The sequence below is a fragment of the Myotis nattereri genome, assembly GCF_964212035.1.
Source record: "Myotis nattereri genome assembly, chromosome: 14".
NCBI lineage: Eukaryota > Metazoa > Chordata > Mammalia > Chiroptera > Vespertilionidae > Myotis > Myotis nattereri.
This window is the reverse complement of record NC_138089.1, coordinates 54866312-54884966: the sequence shown is the minus strand read 5'-3', so window position 1 is coordinate 54884966 and position 18655 is coordinate 54866312. Positions and strand designations below refer to the sequence as shown.

Genomic DNA, 18655 nt, shown 5'->3' with positions numbered 1-18655 from the left:
TGCGGGGCTGAGGTTTGGAGAATCCGTTTTTCCAGTCTTTCTACTTTAGTATATGTTTAAAATATCCATCATAAAACTTAAACAACAATTTTTAAAAACCTTGGTGAGCAGATCTCAATTTCACAATCCCCAGAGTCTTTATTGCTAGGTTCCCTGGCTTGATTAGGGGAGGGAGGGGGGGGGGACGGACAGTGACTCTAATCAAGGTTTGCCCCCACAAATGACTCACCCTTTTGAGCAGCTGGTGAAAGGATCTCACGACCTTATTTGAATCCTGATTCAAATAAACCCTATTGTAAACATTTTTGAGGCAGTTAGAGTGCTGAAGGAGGAACGCAGGAGGCCCAGAGTGGTAAAGAACTATAAATTTATTGTTACATCTATGAGCAGAAGGGCTGAGACCAAAATGGTGTCAGCGGGGTAGAGGAGAGGGAGTGGAATATTTATGCCTCTTTGTCAAGGTCAGTCGGAGTAAGGGGTGGGACCAAGTGCAGGTGGGGGCCGGGTGTAGGTGTCCATTGGAAACTGGGTGAGGTGGGTGGGTTACTGGAAACTGAAGTCGGTTATTCAGGAAACCAATCCTGAGAATAACAGGAAAATCGCCGGGAGGAGCAAGAGGCCCAGGCAGGGGCTTATAAGAAAGTGCGCCGCAGAGACCAGAGAAATGGGAATATAGGCTGGGTATTGGAGGATATACCAAAAAATACTGACTTTTTCCAAGTGGGATAATAACATTGCAGTCATGTAAAAAAAAAAAAAAACCACCAAACTGTCTTTTTTTTTGAGATGCACATTGAAGTGTGGAAAGGTGAAAGGTGTGATGTCTGGGATCTGCTTTTAAACGCTTCACAAAGGAAAAAAGTGGGGGCAAGCGTGGAGAGCCACACAAGAGTGGCAAATCCTGGTACCTGTTCCATCGGGGTGATGTGAATGAAAGGCCATGCACACCATTTGCTCCACTCCTGTGATGGATTGGAATACTTCCCAATATATATGCGGAAACTGAGTATAATGGCAGCTTGAAAGCTTGGCATCTGTCCTCTTTTAGCTCTGCCTTACCAGGTTTTCTCTCTCTCTCTCTCTCTCTCTCTCTCTCTCTCTCTCTCTCTCTCTCTCTCTCTCTCTCTCTCTCTCTCTCCTCCCATGAAGCCCTGCCTCTAAGTAGTGTGTCTGAGGCAGCCAGGAAATGAATCCATTTAAAAGAAAAGGGGGGAGGGGGACAGCGAGCCCTGTTTACAGAGTCACTTCCTTTCTGAAATTTAATATCCTTGGGAGACTGCAGAACAGGAAAAAACAAACTCCTGGGGCCTGGGATATGCACACCCCAGGGTCACTTGCCTCTGGAATCAAGGTTCACAAAGGCAAGTTTCAGTTTTACCCCAGGTTCAGAGACAATTAGACTATTTCTCCAATCTTTTGATTATTTGACCCAAAAAGAACAAATGAAGAGCATGGAATGGGGTCTCTGGTGGCTGAAATTCACCAGCCAAGTGTAAGGTCGGCAAATCTGCGCTGGGATGAAGCCCAGGCCGCCAGGCCTCACCTCTGCCCCTCCCCTCCCAGGGGCCTCACTGACTTTAGGCTCCAGAGGCCCAACAGGAGCATCAAAGGAGACCGAAGAGGCCCTGAGAAAGGACCTGAATGCCAGGGCTGAGTCCTTAGGAGACAGCCGCTCCTCCGTGTCTGTGTTAACCTGTCTCATTCCTGTCCCAACACACCATTTCCAGTCCTAAGTGCTCCCCTGCTTTCCCCAGCACAAGGCCTCACCTGACACCAAGCACTAGGGACTCAGGTGCCACTATGAGGTTCGTATCCTACTCTGTTCTCTCCTATACTCCTTCCCATGTGATTAAAAAATAAAAATAGCCCCATCCGGTTTGGCTCAGTGGATAGAAAGTCGGCCTATGGACTGAAGGGTTTCGGGTTCGATTCTGGTCAAGGGCACATGCCCGGGTTGTGGGCTCAATCCCCAGTGGTGGGTGTGCAGGAGGCAGCTGATCGATGATTCTCATCATTAATGTTTCTATCTCTCTCTCCCCCTCTCCCTTCCTCTCTGAAATCAATAAAGATATTTTAAAAATAATAATAAAATAAAAATAGGGCATTTTAACCTTAAGTATAAACTTATAAATCATTGAGCTTAATGTTATGGGTTGATTTGTTTCCCCCCCAAAGATGTTGGAGTCCTAAGCCCCAGTTATGCAAGTATATTTGGAAATAGGGCCTTTGCAGATGTCATTGAAAGGGCGAGGACTACGCCCTCCATCTTACCCTGGGTCCTCCATTTTTGGGCAGAGCCATGTGCTCGGCAAGGCTTCTTCCCAGAAGCCCAAGCCTCTGCTAGCCACACCCAGGATTTCTCTGGAGTAACCAATGATAATCAAGGGAAGTGCACGCCATCAATATGACCACATCCTGTGTAATGAGACATCGACTTGCGCCTGGCCAGTTGGCGGGGCCCACAGTCCCCTCTCCTGCCCTTACTCCACCCCCCTATAAAACTCCTCGTTCCATCGGGCTAGGCCTCTCTCTGCCACCTGCTGCGGAGTCAGTAAGGAGGGTGGGGGAGCCAGACCTAGGTTTGAAATAAAGGACTCTTTGCTTTTGCATCGGACTCGCTGGCTCCCTGGTGGGCTCTTGGGAATCTTGAAATCTGGGCATAACATCATCAAGTTAAGATGGGGTCATTCTGGAGTAGATGGGCCTTACTCCAGTGATTGGTGTCTTTAAGAGAAGATGGAGCCTTAGCTGGTTTGGCTCAGTGGATAGGGTGTCGGCCTGTGGACCAAAGGGTGACAGGTTCGATTCCAGCCAAGGGCACATATCTTGGTTGCAGGCTCCTCCCCGGCCCAGGCCCTGGTCGGGGTTGGTGCAGGAGGCAATCAATCGATGCCTTTCTCTCCCATCAATATTTCTGTCTTTCCCTCTCTCTTCCACTCTCTCTAATCAATGGAAAAATATCTTCAGGTGAGGATTAAAAAAAAAAAGAGAGAGAAGATGGGAATTTGGACACTTAGAGACACACAGGCAGAGATTGGAGTGGTGAGTGCCAAGAACTGCCAGTAGCCACCAGATGCTGGGGGAGACAAGGAACTAGAGCCTTCAGAGTATGGCCTTGCTGACACCTTGATTTCATGCTGTAGGATCCAGGACTGTGAGAATAAATTTGCTGTTTAGAAGCCACCGTTTGTGCAAATTTATTGTGGCAGCCCTAGGAAACTAATACAAACTGCTCATTTAACCTCACCACCACCCTAGGGTTAGGAAATGTTACTACCTCCATTTTCTACACAATTTTAAGTGTGTCTAATAAGTGGAGAGCCAGGCTTTCAACCTGGATCACAGGTCATATTCTTAACCAGGAGACCAAACTTCCCCTTTCTGGTGCTTAAAGTAACAGCCCTTTACTAAGCTTGAAAGTTGATAGAAAAACTTGGATGGCTATAATAAATAACAGACAATAAATATCACATGTTGAGGAAAATGTGGGGAAATTGGAAACCTCATACACTGTTGCTGGTGATGTAAAATGGTGCAGCCACTTTGGAGAACAATCTGGTAGTTTCTCCATTGGTTATAGTTAACATGTGATCCAGCAAATTACACTCCTAGACCTAGAAGGGTGGGCAAAAGTAGGTCTACAGTTGTGAGTACAGGAAAGTTTATTCTTATATTATTACTAGAGGCCTGGGGCACAAACATTTGTGCACTTGGGGGGGGGGGGGGTCCCTCAGCCCGGCCTGTGCCCTCTCGCAGTCTGGGACTCCTTGGGGGATGTCCATTTGCTGGCTTAGGCCTGCTCCCCAGGGGATTGGGCCTAAGCTGGCAGTCAGACATCCCTCTAGCACCCCAGGAGCCCTCAGGGGATGTCCACTTGCCAGCGGGGAGCAGGCCTAAGCTGCAGTTGGACATCCTTAGCGCTGCTGAGGAGGCAGGAGAGGCTCCCACCACCACCGCTATGCTGGCAGCCATCAGCCTGGCTTGTGGCTGAGCAGAGCTCCCCCTGTGGGAGTGCACTGACCACCAGGGGGCAGCTCCTGCATTGAGCGTCTGCCCCCTGGTGGTCAGTGTGTGTCATAGTGACCAGTCATTCCCAGTTCTTCTGATAGGGTCAATTTGCATATTACCCTTTTATTATACAGGATTGATTACTAGAGGCCCGATGCACAAAGATTTGTGTAAGAATAGGCCTTCCTTCCCCTGGCTGCTGACACCGCCTTCGCTCTGGCCCAGAGCCACCTTTCTGCCTTCCCACGCTGCCCAGAAGCCCAGAGTGGCTGTGCGCGTGCATGCTTCCCTACAGGCCCACCATCTTTGTCGGTTTAATTTGCATACTCACTTATGATTGGCTGTGGGCATCATGAAGGGACGGTCAATTTACATATTTATCTATTATCAGTATAGATTATATTACTAGTAGCCCTGGGCATGAATCCATGTGCCAGTAGCTCGCTGCCACCCTCCAGGAGCTCCCCCCGCCAGTCCCCCCTCATAGCTTGCTGCCCTGCCCCCTCCTGTAGCTCTCCATCACCTGCTTTTAGCTCGCTGCCCCACCCTCCTGCTGATCCATGATCCAGTCATTATGTGGTCGGTTGTTATGCTTCACAGCGTAATGACCATTTGCATATTACATCTTTATTATACAGGATTTGCATTATGCAAATCTATTTTTGGCCATCCCTGTATATGCAAGGGAAACGAAAATATACATCCATACTAACATGTGTACATGAATGTTCATAGTGGCATCATTCATAAGAACTCCAAAGTGGAAACAAAATATTAGTTCACTGATGGATAAATAACATAGGGTCTAGGCATACAATACAATAGTATTCTGACATTAAAAAAGGATAAAGTGTTGGGTATGCCACATCATAGATGAACCTTAAGCACATTATGCAAAGTGAAAGAAGCCAGAGACACAAGAACCTACATATTGTATGGCTCCATTGACATGAGATATAGAGAAAAGGCAAATTTAAGACAAAAAGCAGACCAGTGGCTGCCTGGGGTTGGGGTCCGGAACGAGGGTTAACTTTGAGAGATCTTAGGGAGGGATAAATGTGTTCTAAAATTGATTGATGGTGATGAATGCAATAAAGTTACTAAAAATCACTGAATTGTGTATTTGTAATGGGCAAACTGATGACAAGTAACATAACGCTGTTTACAATTTAGGTTCTAAAATTTAGGACCTATCTAGATCTTAAAACAGAGTGATGACACTACTTAGGTTTTCCAAGCAGTTTTCAATGATAAAGTGCTTCAATTTCTTTATCTGAACTTCAGCTGCAGAAAATGCCAGAACTCAGAGTTGAAACAGAGCTGGGACAAAATAAAAAACCTTTATTTGGACATTGAGAGGCTAGGAAGCCACTGTCCCCCCTTCTGCAGAACCTCTGCCAGGTTAATGAACTAATTAAGTCATCATGACACCTTTTCTTTCTCATCCCAACATCATCTCCGGCCTGGTGACAGGGACTCCTCTTTCTGCAGAACCAGCGCCCTGCTGGAGTTCCTCAGTCACGGCAGGTGGCCACAGCTTCTCTGGCTTTGCAATTCCTTGCAAAGAACAGACCCAAAGAGGCACCGTGGTATAGGTGGGTGGCTGAAGTGGAGACCCCCGACAGAGCTCTCTCCCTGGAAATGCTTTCAGGTTTGCAGGGTGTGCAAGCCCTTCTGCAAACTCCCCCATGTGCTGTCTGTCTCAGTGGCTCCTCTTCCGGGAGATTCTGAAAGCTCGAGTCTGGCCCACCTATTCGCTACGTGAACTGGGTAACAAGGTGACACATCTGCCTGGCTTTCCCCACAGGACTTCACCTCCGTCCAGGTTAGAGATGAAGCAGCTCTTGGCAGAAACCAGGCAGGGCAACAGATCCCATCTTTTCCCAGTGCTGCTGGGTCAGGACTTCAGGCCCATCTTGGCCATCATCTCTTCATAGACTGTCCACGCCATGGCTGCCATCAGAGTCCTGCGGAGGGCCCGGGGGACGCCGCCTTGGAAGAAGCCACGCAGCCCATAGTCCTAGGGGGGAAATGAATGTCAAAACTCTGGTAAGTAGCAATATAATTATATACCCGCCACAAGAGTGAGGTCTCTCTGTACCCCATTTTTGAGTCTGAAGACTTTTATAAATAATGTCCAAACTATATGACTAGTGAACTCAAGAAGATAATGAACTTTAAAAAAAATGTTTTTCACCCTGAAAGGAGGCTATATTTCCAGAGGATGGTCAGCCACACTGCAGTAGGGGCAGAATTTGGAGGTCCCATCCACTTGGACTCCAAAAACCCAGGCTTCAACATTTGCTGTAGAAATAGTCTCACTTTGTGCTAAGTCCCAGGGAGGCCATTCTTACCAATGAGAGGGCCAGGAAATGGATTTGGCAACCTTCTGTAGGACAAGCACTTTGGCGTCGCTAAATTCATGACATGTCTAGTATTGTCCCTTACTCCAAAGGAGCTTCTGTACATTTTAGTATTGTATTTCTTTCATTGGGCAAGGGTTTGAATTCTCTAAGCTGAAAATTTCTTCCTGAAATTAATATCCATGCAATTACCATAAAGTAACATTGTAATAAAAAAAAAATTTTTTTTTTTTGCTTACTTGCTCAACTTTCTTTCTAGGTTTACTCCCTCCCCGGGGGATTTATTCCTTAGCTGTACAGGTGTAGAGCTTGTGCAGTGCACAGAAGCACTAGGTCCCAGTGGCAGCAGAAATCCAGACCAAGGTCTGCTCGCCCAGCCCTGGGCCCTGGCTCCGGGCAAAAGGAACAGGTGCCTTTTTGGCAATTTCTCTGCCTAGAGGGAGCTTTATAGGGAGGGGGAGGGGGAGGGGAGGTAACTCAATGTATATTCTTGATGGCTCTATATAAGAATTAAAGACAAAATACCTCCTTTCATCCCCCATAATCTGAATTGATTTGTTCATTCCTACTGTTATCATTCCTGCCATTTTCTCATATACTGAAGAATATATTTCAGGTAGGGGCTTGGGGGTGGGGGGAGGAGCAGGGAAAATGGGAGATATCTGTAATACTATCAACAATAAGTATATATATATATATATATATATATATATATATATTTATATATTTTTTTTTTCAGACTATGTGACTTTAGGTATAGAGAAGAAGGAAGCAGTGTGAAGATAAGATCAGATTCAGAAATATCTGCTTTTATCTAGGGTGGAATCTGATGCATATGCTCAGGTTTCCTCTGCTGCATAGAGAAACTGAGAAGTACAGAAAAATCTAAAGATACAGGTGATAAATTTACCGCAAACAAGAGTATCTGGTGGGTGATAACAGTACATGTTTCCCAAGGGCCAACTCAGTGGCTTTAGATAGTCCTTCAAAGCATTTATGTCTACTGTGCTTGTTATCTTCAGTAACACCATTTGTATAAGAGCAAATGCAAGAAAAAAAATGTGCTTGTGGTTTTTTTTCTGACTATATTTCCTCCTGGGTCCTTGACAAGCCCCCCCGGATCGCCTGATTCAACAGGTCTGGGGTAGAACCCTACAATCTACATGCTTAACAAATATCACAGGTTGTCCTAATGTAGGGCCCCTGGAAAAACAAACAAACAAACAAACCTCTGACCACAGGTTTTCAGCAGTGGCTCTCAATCTTGGCAACACATTGGAACCACTGGGGAACTTAAAATTCTGATACCTGGGTTTCACCCCACAGAAATTCTGCTGTAATCAGCCCAGGTTGTGGGGATTTTTAAAAGCTCCCCAGGTGATTCTACTGGGTAAAGGATAAGGGCTACTGCTACTCTAGAGAGAGTGCCTTAAGCACAATAAGAACAAATATTGATTGTACAGCCTTACTTTGAAGATGATTGTCACTGCCTGGCCAATCCACCGAAATTTCACTGGGGAGAGCTGCATATGAGTTTTGATAACATCTGCAGGCTGAGTCACCAGTGAGGCCAGAACACCAGCAAATATCCCACAGGTGAAATTTACAACGGGAATAAGGGCTGCATCCAACTGGTCTGGAATAGGACAGAGGGAACATTCCATTGTAAATAAATCTCATCATCAGATAAGTGTCAATGCCAAGGTGCTCACTAATTTTTCCCCATAGCCAGAAGGGCCTGGATTCAAACAAAGTTAAGAATTAAAAAATTTAAAGGTATAACGAATAAGTGTTGATGGAGTGAAAATTCACCTTTTTACAATCATCACAATTGATTCAACAAGAACCAATGACTAGTGCTCAAACATAGGGATGAAGGGAACGGGAAGTTTTATATGGATTTATGTAGTTTCAAAGTATCTCCCCACAGAGATACAAATTACAAAATAATAATAATAATGATAATAATAATAATAATAATAATAGAGTTTTCAATGGAGATGCTACCTTATCAACATGATAAAAAGTTAACATTACCCACAATGTGTCAGACTAATGTCATGAGCTTCCCGATATTAAGGTACTTGGGACACAATATCACTTACGCAGTCCTCTTGCAATCTTAGAATCAGGCAAATTTAGGAAGTATTCTTAAGGGCCTATGGAGAAGTGCTCTGTTCTGCCCCATCCCCCACCAAGAATTACAGAACATCCCTTTCCAAAGGCTGCACGTGAAAGAGCAGAGACCACGTCTGTGCTGCCCACTGCACCCCAGCGCCTGGCCCTGGCTCCGTTCTTAAAACTGTGCTGAGGATCTGGAGCTGCTAAGAGCAATGAACAGTTTCACAGTCGCAGAGAAAGTGGTGAGAAGGCGTTTCGGGAGATCTTTTCCCCACCACACCTTCCTTTACCCGTACCATGGGGCACGATGGCTTTGGTCTGGTTGTAAAACATTAGGTAGATTCCAGAAAAGGGGGCATCACGAAGGAGTGTCGCCGTCAGGCCACTGAAGAGGCCCCGGTGGCCCTCGCTGCGGTAGATGCTCCGCAGGGCTGCGTAGACGCTCTCGTAGCCGTACCTCCCGCTCTGCAAAGGAAGCACAGAACAGGGGCTCGCACAGTGGCCCTGGGTGCGAGCCTGAAGCAGCCAACTGCAGGGTGGGTGGCCTTCCCAGGGCACTGGGGCCTTGGCTCACACATGTCTTGGCCTGAATACTCAAATGGGTTCTCTGGGAGGTGACATCAGTGGCCACTGGACTCAAGGAGCTTCAGGCCTCTGTTTACCCATCCCGAGGGCCTAAAGCGGTCAAACTCACCTCGTAACGCGTCTTGATCACAGTGATAGGCGACATGCAGACCCCTGCGACCGAGCGGGAGCCCACCCCCAGCATGACGGACTCCATGGCAGTGGGGGGATGGCCTCGCAGGAAGTATTGCTTCAGAGAGTAGAGAGTCCCGAAGTAGATTCCAACACCAGGGACACACCTCACAATGGACTGCAGGGAAGGGGGGTGGGAGTGGTAAGAGTTGGAGGAGGAAAGAAATCAAAGATGGGCACTATCAGATACTGTCTTAGCTGGGTTTCCCCAAAGGACCCGGGATTTGCATGCAAGCAGTTGGCTTAAGCCTTAAGCTTTAAGGTGTGGAGGGAACACCAACAGGAGAGAGGGAAGACGGTCAACAGAGGGCGTGTTATCTAATCAGTTACTCCCACGGGCAACGAATCCCTTTGGGGAACTCTGGGCATAGGTGGAGGACATGCCTCAGTTACCTTCCACCCAAGGAGGGGAGTGAGGTAGAAGCTGCACTAGCTTGTTAGAGTACAGGCGCACTGGACCTTGTTAGTGTACAGGCGCACTGGCCCTTGTGAGTGTACAGGCGCACTGGACCTTGTGAGTGTATAGGCGCACTGGACCTTGTGAGTGTACAGGCGCACTGGCCCTTGTGAGTGTATAGGCGCACTGGCCCTTGTGAGTGTACAGGCGCACTGGACCTTGTTAGAGTACAGGCGCACTGGACCTTGTGAGTGTATAGGCGCACTGGACCTTGTGAGTGTATAGGCGCACTGGACCTTGTGAGTGTACAGGCGCACTGGACCTTGTGAGTGTACAGGCGCACTGGACCTTGTGAGTGTACAGGCGCACTGGCCCTTGTTAGAGTACAGGCGCACTGGCCCTTGTTAGTGTACAGGCGCACTGGCCCTTGTTAGAGTACAGGCGCACTGGCCCTTGTTAGTGTACAGGCGCACTGGCCCTTGTCAGTGTACAGGCGCACTGGCCCTTGTCAGTGTACAGGCTCACTGGCCCTTGTTAGTGTACAGGCGCACTGGACCTTGTTAGAGTACAGGCGCACTGGCCCTTGTGAGTGTACAGGCGCACTGGACCTTGTTAGTGTACAGGCGCACTGGCCCTTGTTAGAGTACAGGCGCACTGGACCTTGTTAGTGTACAGGCGCACTGGCCCTTGTGAGTGTACAGGCGCACTGGACCTTGTTAGAGTACAGGCGCACTGGACCTTGTGAGTGTATAGGCGCACTGGACCTTGTGAGTGTACAGGCGCACTGGCCCTTGTGAGTGTATAGGCGCACTGGCCCTTGTGAGTGTACAGGCGCACTGGACCTTGTTAGAGTACAGGCGCACTGGACCTTGTGAGTGTAGAGGCGCACTGGACCTTGTGAGTGTATAGGCGCACTGGACCTTGTGAGTGTACAGGCGCACTGGACCTTGTGAGTGTACAGGCGCACTGGCCCTTGTTAGAGTACAGGCGCACTGGCCCTTGTTAGTGTACAGGCGCACTGGCCCTTGTTAGTGTACAGGCTCACTGGCCCTTGTTAGTGTACAGGCGCACTGGACCTTGTTAGTGTACAGGCGCACTGGACCTTGTTAGTGTACAGGTGCATGTCTCCCAGCCCTCACACAGAAAGGGAGCAACAGCGAGACAGGCAGGAAGACCACGCAGGTCCTCCCACCACTCCCACCTCTCACGTTTGCTTAAAGGAGGATACATGGGGTAGATGAGAAATGGTTATGAAGGAGAGGGTGCAAGAGAATGTTCAAAAGGCAGCTTACAGGGGACATCCCTTTCCACAGGCCCAGAAGACTCTCGGTGCGGACCACCTGCAGGAGCAGAGTGAGCATCCCGACGCGCCTGGACCTGGGGCAGACAACAGGGAGGGAAAGTCACAGACCACATCCGCATGGGGAACTCCCTGCTCCAAGACTCCTCTGCGTGGACCCTTCAGGGCACTTAGAATCTCGGAGTTCTTAAGTGTCATGATTTGACACTTACATGTTTATCTGCCCAGTCATCCTACAAACAATGGAATAACCTGATTTATCCTTCCAGTTCATGCATATTTAGTACACTGCCCATGGTGCTGAGCCCAAGGCGGGGAAGCAAGAAAGACACTCCATACTGGCAGCACAGGGACACGACGGGCTAGCACAATAACAGGCAAATGTCACCCCGGCAGATCCAGGAAGCTGCTCAGGGCAGGACCCCGTTCAATCAACATTAAATTACATCAATTACACTAGTTAATGTAAAAAAATATTCACAGAGAAGAATATACACAAAACCCATCAAGGCAGGGAGGGCCTGGCCTGCTTCCAACAGCCAGCAGCCAACAGAATGGAGGTGGACTTCACACGGTACAGGTGCTCCTGGGCCAGAGAGAGGTTCTGAGACCAGTTCCTCAGGGAAATGGGGGGCAGCAGGCCTTACCCATGGGCTGAGGGCTGGAGCATCTGCAGGCGTGTTTTGAGGAGATCCAGGGGCTGGAAAAGGAGGGTAGAGCAGGTGCCACTGATGGAGCCGCACAGGAAAGCCTTGATCACCGGGTGCAACTGCAGGGCAAGAGAACGCTGTCAGCGGGGCAGCCGCAGGCGGCCTCACCTGGGGAAGGATCTCCTAGAAACCACCTGGTGGCGCCCTCTACTGGCTTCATGCTCCGGAGAAGGGAAAAGCGCAGTCAGTAGTGAATGGGGCTGCAAGGTTGCTGAGAGCATAGTACACGGCAGGGGCGCTCTCTGGTCTCCATATTGATACCCTGGCTCCCACTGGGCGACATGTCTATTTCATCTGTGTCCCCACAATAAAAATGATTGGCCATCTCCTTATCTTCACAAAAGCAAAACCGACTGAACACAGTGTTTGGACTCTGAACGGCTGGTTTCCAGGCTACCCGGCCGCAGGGCCTGCAGATGCTTATAGGAACAAGACAAAGGAAATGAAACCTTAAGCTCGGCCACAGTAAGACCATAGGCGCCACTTCCTGTGAAACCTATGTTTTCATTTAAAACTTTCCCCTTTCCTGACACCACCCATCTCTCTGAGACCTATGCAGCTGGCTGAGGGTGCGGTAGCCCGGTGGCCTGTGCTGGTTTTGCTGGCTCTCCTCTAAGCCAGGACTGTCACACACCGATGAATCCAGAGGCACCACCCGGAAGGGCAGCAACCCATCAAAAACGAAATGTCCTCCCCCAGGCAAGCTGCAGAGCCCTCACAGCATGCCCCAGGATCCAGCCTCGGTCACATGGGGCTGTGAAAAGTCACTTGCAAAAAAAAAAAAAAAAAGAAAAGTCACTTGCACAAATCCAATCAGCCCCCCACCCTCCAGCCCTGCCCCGTTTCCCCAGCTGCTGGTGTTAAGATGAGTAGGACGAGCAGGCCTTCCAGTGCTTTGACAAAACCTCAGCTGCGCAGCCTTCTGGCCACACGTCTGCGATTCATATTGTTGGAGCGATCACTGCATCCCCGGGGTTGCAGCTTGCTGTAAGTGTTGTGTGGCTGAACCAAGAAAGAAGACATTTGCAGATTTCTACAGAAATTACGATCCCAAGAAAGATTTTGAGGAGATGAGGAAGACTGACATCTTTCAGAGTGCAAAGTGCCTTTGGAATGTCAAGAATCTCTCTGGGTTGTGTTCCACGGAAGTTTGTCACTGACCTGAGTCCCTGAACTAAGGAACATGAATATCTGAGCTAAGGAATAGCTCTTGATAGATAAACAATTAAAAAATACTGTGAAAAGTAAAAATCTAGTCAAGAAAGAAAGCCTTCTCCAAAGAATTACTTGGCAAGCTCCATTCAGAACGGTCTTCTCCCACTCGTTATTTATTTTTTTTTAGTATATTTTTATTGATTTCAGAGGGGAAGGGAGAGGGAGAGAATAGAAACATCAATGATGAGAATCACTGACCGACTGTCTCCTGCACGCCCCCTACTGGGGAACGAGCCTGCAACCTGGGCCTGTGTCTTTGACTGGAATCGAACCTGGGACCCCTCAGTCTTCAGGCCTACGCTCTATCCACTGAGCCAAACCAGCTAGGGCCCCCTTGCTATTTTTAAATAAATGGCATACATGGTCCTAAAACACTATTAAGATGAATATAAAGTTGCCTTTATGCACATCATGTAACCCAAATGATTATGATCTGTGATATTTGCTTTCCAGAGAAGAGAAATCATTCCACATTCCACCAAACGACCAAGTCGCAAGTTATACGTGGAATTACTTAAAAGATTGTTGGGGAAAGGATTAGATAAGTTCAGACAGTAAGTAGTGGAGTTTATAACCACGTTCAGGCAGCTTGTAAAAGTATCAAAGGATGGTAGAATTGGCAAGACTACCTGGCCAGTGGCTCAGTGGTTGATTCCCAGTCAGGGCGCAGGCCTGGGTTGTGGGCTTGATCCCCAGTGTGGGGTGTGCAGGAGGCAGCCGATCAATGGTTCTCTCTCATCACTGATGTTTCTCTCTCTCCCCCCTTTCCTCTCTGAAATCAATAAAAAAAATATTCTTTTTAAAATATATTTTATTGATTTTTTACAGAGAGGAAGGGAGAGAGATAGAGAGTTAGAAACATCGATGAGAGAGAAACATCGATCAGCTGCCTCCTGCACATCTCCTACTGGGGATGTGCCCGCAACCCAGGTACATGCCCTTGACCGGAATCGAACCCGGGACCTTTCAGTCCGCAGGCCGACGCTCTATCCACTGAGCCAAACCGGTTTCGGCAAAAAAATATTTTTAAAAAAAGAATCGGTAAGACAACAGTGAAACAGAGCAAAATGTGTAGTACTAGAGGTCTGTGTCACAAAGCCCCTCCCCCAAGGAGCGGGGCCCGCTCCTTCTGCTAACACATATTCATCCCCCAAGTGTTGTGTTTTTCAGCCTCCTCCGAGACGTCACCAATGAGCATTCTTCCCTGCACTCTTGGCCTCTCCGACCCAGAGGCATCCTCTCCGTTGCCTGGAAACAAGCTCACAGGCGCCCCCCCCCCCGCCCCCCCCCAGCTTCCCAGCTCCACGGCCAGCCATCTCCTCTCCCTCTGCACCCCTCAGGCCCCCACCATCACCTGCCATCCAGCCGAGGCTTCTCCACTAAGCTGCCCTGTGAGCTTGCCAAGGACCCACTGCACCCAGGACGCCATTCCCGTCTTTATCCGTTTCTTACGTGGCTTCTCTGGTGCATCTGAGATGGCTGATGGCCTCCCCTCTCAGTTTGGGATTCTCTCTCTTCTTCCGGCTGCCCTGCTGGGTCTCCTTTTCCTCGGCCTGCCTGCAGATGTTGCTGTTCCTCTTATCTCCTCCAGCTGCCGCCTCTTAGGGCAACCTCACCCTGCTCACGCCCACGCCCACGCCCACGCCCACGCCCACACCCACACCTCCAGCCCAGGAGCCTCGGTCCAGACACCGATATTCCCACGCCCCCTCCACCTCCCATTGGCACACAGGCATCTCAAACTCAACATTCCAACATGGAAACTCAGCCAACAGTTCTCCACACACTTGCCTCCTCTCCAATCCACAGCGACTTACCCCATGGGAAATGTATAAGACTCCTCAGGCTATCTACTGCTTCATGACCAAGCCCTGCTGATGACCCCTCACCCAGAGTCTGCCCCCACCGATCCATCCTGGTGGCCTCCTGGGCATTGTCCAGCCCTAACTGTGCCAACCCACCCTCCACCGTGCTCCCAGAGCAGCACTGGGCAAGGCACCTACACCCACCACCTCAAAAATCTCACAACACTTAAGAGCTAGGTGTTTACCCATTTGGCAAATGAAACTAGAGCTCACACAGGTTACAAATGTGTCCTAAGACCCAGCGTTTGAAGCAATGGGCGGGGACTCAAAGTTCAGGCTCTTTTCACCACACTCCCAGCCTGAAGTGGGCACATGGCTCCACTGTTGACCACTGCTGCCTTCGTCTTGGGATGCTCTCTCCTGGCTTCAGGGATTGCCTCCCACTTCTCTGGCCTCTTTTTTGGGTGGAAACGCTCCCCTTCTTTCCCTGACAGCAGTCCACTCCCATGGCTCCATCTCCAGCCCTCTGTCCACACTTGCAACTCCTTCCAGAGCTTCAGACCCACATATCCATGTACTCAGCTGTGCCACAGGCACATTTCCAAACCTGAACTCATCTCCCTCCCTCACCCCCAACCTGCGCCTTCTCCTGGCTGCCCTATCCCAGTGAATGCCGTGCCATTTACCGACCCACTGCCCTAGCCAGAAACCTGGGCAGCTCCCCTGACTCGGTCCCTCTGCACCTGCTCATCCTACCTCCTAACACAGTGGTTCTCAACCTTCTGGCCCTTTAAATACAGTTCCTCATGTTGTGACCCAACCATAAAATTATTTTCATTGCTACTTCATAACTGCAATGTTGCTACTGTTATGAATCGTAATGTAAATATCTGATATGCAGGATGGTCTTAGGTGATCCCTGTGAAAGGGTCGTTCGACTGCCAAAGGGGTCGTAACCCACAGGTTGAGAACTGCTGTGGACCTAACAGCTCTCAAATTCACCTGCTGTCATCCCAGCTCAGGGCCCCAGCATCCTCAGTGACAGCCACCACCTCTTCCCTCACCTCATCTCTCTGATCCCTCTAGCCTGCAGCCACAGTCATCTTTTAAAACTGCAAATCTGACCACACTGCTTCCAGGGGCAAACATCTTCAGGGAGAGACTTGAATTAAAATTTAAAAACAATACTGTCTGTTTCTATTCCTCTCAGGACAAAGTCCAAACTGCTGGTTTGCAGAACCTTCCACGAATCAACAGGCCCCGTCTTATCTTTGTTGCCTGTGCTCTCAGCCTCCTGCCTCTTACACCCTGCAGTTACAATGGACCCTCTGCCTTCTTCTCACCTGTGAGAACTCAGCCCACACTCCTCCCATGTCTAATTAATCTGGGCCTCTGCTTAGACCTAACCCCCATCCGTGCTTCCACCACACCTGAGCCCATCTCCCTATGACTGAGGGTCCAGGACAGGTCCTGGTTGTACAGCTCATGGGTACCTCTAGCATGGAGCCTGGCACACTGTAGGTGCTCAACTGTCAAAAATGAATGAATCATTTGCCAAAACCGGTTTGGCTCAGTGGATAGAGCATCGGCCTGCGGACTGAAAGGTCCCAGGTTCGATTCCGGTCAAGGGCATATACCTGGGTTGCGGGCATATCCCCAGTAAGAGATGTGCAGGAGGCAGCTGATCGATGTTTCTCTCTCATCGATGTTTCTAACTCTCTATCTCTCTCCCTTCCTCTCTGTAAAAAATCAATAAAATATATTTAAAAAAAAAAATGAATGAATCAGCCCTGGCTGGTGTGGCTCAGACGGTTGGAGTGTCATTGGTACATGAAAGATCTTGGGTTCAATTCCCTGTCAGGGCACATGCCCAAGTTTTGGGTTCCATCCCTGGTTGAGGTGCACGCAGGAGGCAATCGATCGATGTTTCACTCTCACATCAATGTTTCTCTCTCTTCCTCTCACAGGTTACAAATGTGTCCTATAAAACCAATAAAAAAGCAGGTGAGGATTAAAAAAAGAACCTTCTCCATTACTTAAACTATCTTTTTCACATCCTTTTTTCTTTCTTTTTTTTTTTTAAATATATTTTATTGATTCTTCACAGAGAGGAAGGGAGAGAGACAAAGAGCCAGAAACATCGATGAGAGAGAAACACCGATGAGAGAGAAACACCGATCAGCTGCCTCCTGCACATCTCCCACTGGGGATATGCCCGCAACCCAGGCACATGCCCCCGACCGGAATCGAACCCGGGACCCCCCAGTCCGCAGGCCGACGCTCCATCCACTGAGCCAAACCGGCTTCGGCATCACATCCTTTTTTCATAGCACAGTGCTTAGGCATATTATTGGCTCAATAAATATTTGAAAAATATATAAATAGAGCCGATAACTATTTGATTTTTCCTAAATAGCCAAAATTATTCAAGGTAAATAAAATGAGTAATCCAGTTTCTTTGTTTTGTAGGGCAAAAAGAACCAAACTATACTACACAGGTACACAAATAGTAGCACTTAAATAGTCAGCAAACTAGTTCCCCAAGCAATTTTTACACCCCTTAAAAAAAAAAAAAATCCTAGCCCAGCCGGCATGGCTCAGTGCTTGAGCGTCAACCTAGGAACCAGGTGGTCATGGTTCTATTCCTGGTCAGGGCACAAGCCGGGTTGTGGCTAGATCCCCAGAAGGGGGCGCGCAGGAGGCAGCAGATGGATGATTCTCTCTCATCCGTGATGTGTCTCTCTCCCTCTCCTTTCCTCTCTGAAATCAATTAAAAAAAAAAAAAGTTTAAAAGTAAACAAGGAAATCCTAAATCCAATTCAATTGTAAATCCGATAAATCTCCAGGCCAGAGCTTGACGTAGCAGCCCCGCCTCCGTCACCACCAATGGGGACTCGGTGGCCCAACCGCGGCAGCCAATCCGGACGCCCGGGGGCGTGGCCTCGCGGCGCCGGCCGACCGCACCCCTTCCCTGCCCGCTGGGGGCTGGAGACCCGAAGATGCCCCTCCCTCCGCCCGCAGCGATGCCAACGTCTCCGCCTTGGCCTTGAGATGGTCCAAATAACTGCCCACTGTCCTCCCCCTCCGTCACTCCAGGCACCCAACTCTAAGCGGCGACCCGTCGCGCTCGCACCTCGTTTGGGGCCTCACGTGCACATTCCCCGCCCCCCCCAACCTGTCCCGCCCCCCCCCCCCCCCCTGGGCCTCGGCAATTCCGCCCATCTCTACCCAGATACCATTCACTGCACCGGCGCGACCTTTGGTCGTGTGTCCCAAGCTGCAATCCTCTCCTCCCTCCTCCCTCCTCGCCAAGCCCCCCAATCTGCACGCACCCGGGTCGCAGGAAAGGGTCCACAAGGGCCGCTGAGCCTTGGCAGCCTCCCTGAGCCGGCAGCCCGGGACCCTCTGCCTTCCCTTCCCCGCAGTTTACCATAAGCGTTTCCATCCTGTCTCCCACATCCTGAGGTTGCAGCAGCGCCGGGCGTGACTTCTGAATCATGGAGGAGGTCTGCGAGTGCACGGGACTCGGGAGGCCGTGGGCGGCAGCTCCGGCCCGGCCCTGGCGACTCTGGAGGAGATGACGCGTTTCTCGGCGGGGGCTCGCTACCGTCTGCACCTGTCGGCGTCGGGACCTGCGGGGTCCCGGGCTGCGCGCGTGGCTCCGGGCTGGCGTACGAGCCTGCGCCCGGGAACCACGAGCAGCTTTTCACTCGCTGGGCAGACACCGCGGCTCTGCCCTCCGGCACATCCTGCCCAGACTTCAGGGCTGGAGAGGATTAGGCTCAATGTATCAGGGGTGGAGAAGGCTGGAGGAACTAGAAAGAGCCCGGGGATTTAACTTCCGGGGTCGGAGGCTGGCCTGGAGCAGGTGAGGGCGCGCTCCTTACTGCCACCTGGTGAAGACATCGGAACTGCAGGACCCGCCGTTTCCCTGCCCCCACCCCGGAGCATGGTTGGTACTTCTGGAGGAGTTTTGTTTT

General features: G+C 49.8%; 1 protein-coding gene across 4 annotated transcripts; it reads right to left on the bottom strand.

Moving 5' to 3' along the window:
* Positions 1-5329: 5329 nt before the first annotated feature.
* Positions 5330-18502, bottom strand: SLC25A38 (solute carrier family 25 member 38). Of its 4 annotated transcripts, XM_081106014.1 has the most exons (8): positions 18106-18254; positions 14323-14427; positions 11593-11714; positions 10938-11022; positions 9187-9366; positions 8789-8957; positions 7841-8007; positions 5330-6028 (listed from the first exon to the last, which is right to left on the bottom strand). In XM_081106014.1, exons 1-8 carry the CDS (start codon positions 18172-18174, stop codon positions 5906-5908), a joined length of 1020 nt encoding a protein of 339 aa, XP_080962140.1. In that variant the 5' UTR covers positions 18175-18254; the 3' UTR covers positions 5330-5905. The 4 variants fall into 4 exon arrangements, with proteins under 4 accessions (XP_080962140.1, XP_080962137.1, XP_080962138.1 ...); XM_081106011.1 differs by lacking the exon at positions 14323-14427 and having other exon boundaries at positions 18106-18502; XM_081106012.1 differs by lacking the exon at positions 18106-18254 and having other exon boundaries at positions 14323-15025.
* Between the last annotated feature and the right edge of the window lie 153 nt (positions 18503-18655).

Excerpts from the sequence above, each read along its gene's own strand:
- SLC25A38 (XM_081106014.1), bottom strand. The coding sequence starts at position 18,174 with ATGATTCAGAAGTCACGCCCGGCGCTGCTGCAACCTCAGGATGTGGGA. Across the intron at positions 11,023-11,592 it reads CTCCAGCCCTCAGCCCATGG|GTCCAGGCGCGTCGGGATGC; the intron begins GTAAGGCCTGCT and ends TGTCTGCCCCAG. Across the intron at positions 6,029-7,840 it reads CAGTGACAATCATCTTCAAA|GACTATGGGCTGCGTGGCTT; the intron begins GTAAGGCTGTAC and ends TTTCCCCCCTAG.